The sequence below is a fragment of the Natrix helvetica genome (genome assembly GCF_964273705.1).
Source record: "Natrix helvetica genome assembly, chromosome: 1".
Classification (NCBI taxonomy): domain Eukaryota; kingdom Metazoa; phylum Chordata; class Lepidosauria; order Squamata; family Natricidae; genus Natrix; species Natrix helvetica.
The window spans coordinates 331,393,423-331,399,422 of NC_138548.1; the positions used below are offsets into that span (position 1 = coordinate 331,393,423).

The 6,000-nt window shown below is 41.1% G+C and overlaps 1 protein-coding gene across 1 annotated transcript in view; it reads right to left on the reverse strand.

Annotated features, from left to right (window-relative positions):
- KBTBD8 (kelch repeat and BTB domain containing 8) overlaps positions 1 to 3,774 on the reverse strand; it is a 28,107-nt gene extending 24,333 nt beyond the window's left edge. Inside the window, exon 1 of the mRNA XM_081934726.1 lies at positions 3,610 to 3,774. Coding sequence (XP_081790852.1) covers positions 3,610 to 3,625 — 16 coding nt within the window. The 5' untranslated portion in view covers positions 3,626 to 3,774. The remainder of the gene's footprint in view (positions 1 to 3,609) is intronic.
- Positions 3,775 to 6,000: the final 2,226 nt, after the last annotated feature.

The window sequence follows — 6,000 nt, forward strand, 5'->3', positions numbered from 1 at the left end:
GTTCTTAACTGCCCTCCTAAAGGTCAAGAGGTCAGTCACACTCTATACTTCAAAATACCTGTTTCAGAGTTTGGAGGCAACTATAGAGAAAGTGCATCACTAAAATTCCTTAATGGTACCCTCAAAATGTCCTTATATATTAATTTATTGATACTTTCTTGTCTTGTTCATTAGGATCTCAAGAGAAAGGCTTGCTGGAAATTGCAAGCTAATTAGATGGCCACTTGGTCTAATTGAACAAGGTTTCCTTAATTCTCTAAACTTCAGCTTTAAATATTTTTTCAAAATAAATATTTCCATCCAATTTTTTTTAATCAATGATTGTAAAGATACTGAAGTGGTAGGTACATTCAGCTTTTTTTAAGATCAATTATCAACAGTAACCAGCAGTTCAGAAATATGCTACAAAGTAGTGATGAAGACATTGTAAAAATCTTGTCCATACCTACAGAAATCAAAATCACGCAATGATTTTTTCCTATGACACTTATGGACATGAAAGTTGAAGGATGTGGAATAAAGAGAGTGTTGAACTTCAGTGTGGGAGAAGACTCCCAAGAACGGATGGCTGTCCTGTCCCCCTAAATTCAAACCAATAGATCGTAGAAGAAAATTATTCCAGAGTTCTCACTTGAGACACAAATGACCAGCTGAAACCATCTTATTTGGGATACTTCATGTGAAGTACTTGCTTTTCTGAAAAGTCTGTATCTGAGAAAAGGGGGAAAACATAGATAACCACCAACAAGGTGGAATGACTTAGTTACAGTGATGATGAGGGCACTGTTGGAGACTTGAAGGGTCAGGTTTGGATAGATTATCCTGGCGAAAACCAGTGTTTGTGGTTACTAGAAGTCAACATCAATTTGACTGTACATAATGTATGAATTACAAACCATACATTTTCTATGTTCTTTGACAATGTGCTGTTAATTCTAAAGGACATCTCAGAAGAGGCTGATGCAGAGATGAGAAGGAGAGCCTTTTCTGTGTGCATGGAGCACAACAAGATTGCTGAAGGTCACCCAGTAAGAATGTACAAAATACCAAGATGTTGTATTTGACAATGATTAACATTCCTTTATTGAAGATGGATAGAGGAATTCACTTATGTGAAAAGGACTTAAAACTTCTGTCTTCTGTCCCAGCTTTAAAATCAAGTCATTGTTCTCTGTGACCCCAAAAAATGCTCAAATCCACATATTCAGTTTTCTAAATAAGAATAGGGGTGTACTCCTTCTAAAAGAAGTAAGCTATCATTTTGGGTATGTTGTTGATCCTCATCTATTAGTCAACTTGCAAGGATAGTTTTAACAAGAATCATGTATGATGTGAACTGGTAAAATATGGTAAGCATTATTCATGCAGTGTGCTCTATAAAACCCTATCCCAGGAAAATGTCCCAAATATGTAATTGGCAAACAATGCAGCAACTAGGCTGCAACACACAAGGGGTCATAATCCTATATGGAAAGAATTGTACAAGCTATCAAATATTGTTTGGCATCATTTAAAACAAATGGTACTAACTTTTAAAACCTTATGTGAGTCAAGAGGACTTTATCTTGCTTTACTCAGAGAACATGAAATGTTTTCATTTGGGAGTTGTTTCTGGCATTGTCTTCTCAGAATTTAGAAAATATTTTTGCCAACTGATAAATGGTTGATTATGGTGTGGATTTTTATTTGTTAGCAGTTTTGAACATGCAACATAGATGATAAAATAACAACAGAATAATACATTGACTCTTAGCACATCACCAGAAAGAACACCAAGCTTAGAAACATTTCAGAATATCTGGCAAAATGACAATCAAGCAGTATTTCAGTATAAAGAATTGAATGGTAAAGAAATGAAAGAAGCCAGTATTCCGAGAGAAGACAGATGACGTACTTGAGGATTTTACAAATCAGGTTCTGCTGCTTTTTAATCTAGAACATACATTATGGTAGTAATATACATAAAGGCAAGATACTCTCAGGCGAAGCTCAACTCCTGGTGACTAATTTTTGTGTCAATTTTATGTTATGGAAATTTCAGTAAGTCCTTTAGTAAGGAGAACTTTCTTACTGAAAAAAACCAGAGAAAAAGTCAAGTATTGACCTACTTGTTACAACAAGGAAGGCTAGAATGGCAGTTTAGTGGGAGTATTTTATACTTTGCCTTTTGGAATTGCATAGAATGCCTAAGAAATGTGTGAACTATTAAGCATTTCATACCTTAACATCCCATTTTTTTGGCATTCTCTAGGTTTCCTAGACATTCTACAAAATGCCTAACCTTGATGGTAACAGAAAAACCTCTATACATATTATCTATAAATGTATCTTCTTCTAGGGGTTCAGGAGAATGCATGATTACAAAAGCATATAGAAAGGCAGGGGCACACACTCTCTCTCAATCCCAGACCTCCCTTGGCTAAGCCACAGAACCTGAACGAGACCTGTACTTTGCACGTGTAGATTTGCTCCAGTATAGGGAAGTCTGGGATTAAGGGGACAGGGTGGAGATACAAAGTGTGGGGTAGAAAAGGAGGAACAGTGCCACCAATCTCCACTCTTTTTACCCACTCTCCCCCCCCCATGTGCCTTCAGAACAAAACCCAACTTCTCTCTCAACTTTCTTACTATTTGTAAATTGTGAGATTAAAAAAGGGAGGGAGAGAGAAAGAGAGAGGGTCTGTCTGTCTGTCTATCTCTCATTAACTTCCTGGTTTTAAACATGGTCTAATTAACCCTCTTGAAACGTGGCTTCTAAACTCTTCTTCCTATCTCTGATGACGTTCCACTCCAAAAAACAAAGGGCTTCCTCTTTCAAAATGACTGCATTTTCATTTTTTGGTAGAGGTACCAGTGGCTTGCCCCCGTTTCTGAGCTACAACTTCTGGCAACCATCAGCCACGCTGGCAACAGGTACGTACTCCCCGCGGCCGTTTTTTGTTTGTGGTCCTCTAACTAACCCAAATTTAACCCCTCGGTGCTAATGGGACTGAAAAAACGGAAGCCACCCCCGCGCCTCCTCCTTTCAGCGCCTCTCCGAGACCAAGAGAAAACAGGACTCCCTCAGGAGAGTTTCTAGTCCTCATTTGTTATAAAATGAAGAAAATTGTTCAATAAAAAATATTAAAATTTAGGTTTCTAGTCCTCATTGAAGCGATGAAAGTCTGTCAGAAAACGCCGGGTTACTTCTGAAAGAAACACCCACCCACCCCAATCTGTAGAGCATTTCTTTCCCTGGATGACAGCAGGGGTGACTGACGCTCGCCTAAAAAATACCCCCACCCAAGTATTCTCCTAAAAGCCTACGGCGACCACTGTATTGGGGAGGGGATAGTTTTGGGGTTTTTTGGGGGGGAATGGGCGGAGTTGTCATTAACAAGAGTTTGAAAGAAAAGAACGAATCGCCCGGCCTCCCTCAGACGAGCCACCCCCTCCCCTCACAAAGAGGGTCTCACGGGAGGTATCCCGCCCGGCTCTCTTCCTCCTCCTTCTCCTCCTCCTCCTCCTCCTCCCAAGGGTCCACCGGGCAAGGCCTCGAAAGCCCCTCGCCCGCCTGTCCCCCCCCCCCCATTCTCCAACCGCCTGGAGGCTCCATCCCGCCGTGCCCACCTCCTGTGGCAGCCATACTGCAGGGGAGGGGAAGGCGGGCCTCAAGAGAGTCTGCCGCTACCGGAGGGGAACCGCCGCGGCTCCCGCCTTTCCACCTCCGTCGGCCGCCGCCTCAGTGGTGCTCGCCGCCTCTGTCGGCTCGGCAAAGAACGCCCCACGAGCACTAGGCGAGCCGGGATTGGCGAGCGGCGGCGGCTCCGGAGAGGTTGCTGGGAATTGTAGTTTTTTTTAATCCATTAGTTCTCCCTCCCTCCCTCCCTCCGAAGGTCCAGGTGCCAACGTCCCGCGAATTGCACACTGGGAGTTGTGGTCCTTTTAGGCTCTGTCCGTCAGTGAAAGCTCTGTTTCGCAGGGCTGCGATTTCTGCTGCTGAAATCTCCATTTAGGAGAGTTCTTAGGGCGGGGGTTTGGGGCGGGGTGGGGGGGGACATGTCTCTTAATGTCTATGGAGAGTCTCTGTCATCCAGGTCATGGTTGACACAAGGGTGCTTTTTTCCAAGAGGCAACTGGACTTTCTGATTTTTCTTTGAAGATGTTTCGCTTCTCATCCAAGAATCTTCTTCAGCTCTGGCTGGACACCTTGAAAAAAGTATATTTGGTGTATTCCTTCTTTGTCTCTGGCTGTGCTAGCTGCATCATGAGAAGCTTTGAGAAGGTTGTCCTCCACAACAATGGAGTGTGGATAGACTGGGTGAGGTGGGCTCAGGATGCCCGTGAACCAGACCCAGAGGAAATTGAGGAGATGGGTGATAGGAACGATGAGAAGTCTAATAGTAATAGTAATGCTGCCATAGTGAATGGTTGTGACCATTATGCATTAAGACAATGATTGTAAAGTTTTGAAAGGATGCTTCAGTTTTGACAAAGATGTCTTTGAATGACAGCATTAAAAAGGTTCATGGATCAAAGATCAATATACTAATGAATTGAATCAGATGAGTGCAAAGCAACTTACAAGTTCAATAAATGACTTGATCCTGGGATTGTTACAAACAACATACAGCATTGCAACTTTACTTCTTTATTTGAAGAATGCTGGAGTTGATAGCTATCTGATATGGATATGAGTTGCCAGCTAATGAATTTTATTTCCCAAATAAACCCTATTATAAGGTTCTTAGACTTAGAATAATTTTATTGTCACTTTGGAGGTACACTAATCGGCATACATTAAAATGAAATTTCATTGCATACAGCTCTCAAGGGGTCACCCAATATACACTACATAAACATGACAAAATGATAAATAAATGAATAAAAATCTTCAATCTTGCTTTAGAATTATGTTTTGCCACTGCAACTGTCCAGCCTGGCACCCAGTCAAATCCACTGAGAACATTCCTAGAAAGAAAGAACTAAGAACTAAGCTAATTCTCCAGTCAACTCTGAACGGATAATTAGAAGCAGAAAAGATGCATCACCACACAAATGAAAGTGGTCTCTAAACTTGGTATCTTAGAAAGACGTGTGTGTGTGTGTGTTTGTGTGTGTGAAATCTACTCTGTAAACCAGTTTCTCAAACTTGGAAACTTTAAGATGTGTAGACTCCCAGAATGTTGGTCTAAATCATTTATACAAATGTTTGTTTTTAAATTGGGCTAAAGTTATCTTAACCATGAATTCAGAAAAAAAAGGTGTTCTATACTCAAAAATCTGGAGGTTGCTTTGTTGACTTTTCCTCATTTTGTTACCTGTAGCTTTAAAAAAAATGCAAGGTTGTGCTTTTTAAAAATTAATGCAAAACTCATTCTCCAGGCTCTGGTAGACTGCTGCAATAAAAGTAATCTGATTCTACATGTTAAAAAAAACAAAGGAGGTCATTGTAGATTTTAGAAAGAGACGGCATGGTCATACTCGACTCAGTATCAAGGATGCAGCTGTAGAGATGGTCAACAGTATTAAATATCTGGGGTGTAGATAACTAACAGTCTGAACTGGTCTCTCCACACATCATCATTAGTGAAGCGTGCAAACCAGCTTCTGCATTTCCTGCGTCCTTCTGTCCTAGCCACTTTTTCCAGAGACACAATTAAGAGCTTTTTAACAAACTGCATCACTGTTTGATTTGGTGGCAGCAGTGCCTCAGATAGAAAGCCCAAACAGAGAGTAGTAAGGACAGCCGAGAAGATTATAAGAAGCTCACTTCCTGTTATTCAGGATATTGCTTATAAGCGCTATGTGCTTAGAGCTCAAAGCATTGTTAGAGACCTCACCACACACCCACTTCACAGTCTGCTTCTGTTGCTCCTCTCTGGGAGGAGGTTTTGAAGTATTTCTAGCAGGACTACCAGATTCTGTAACAGCTTTGTTCCCTATGCCATTCATCTGTTAAACTTGCAAGATTAGTTTTTCTCATCATGTACATTATATATCCAAACTAGACTGTGTTGT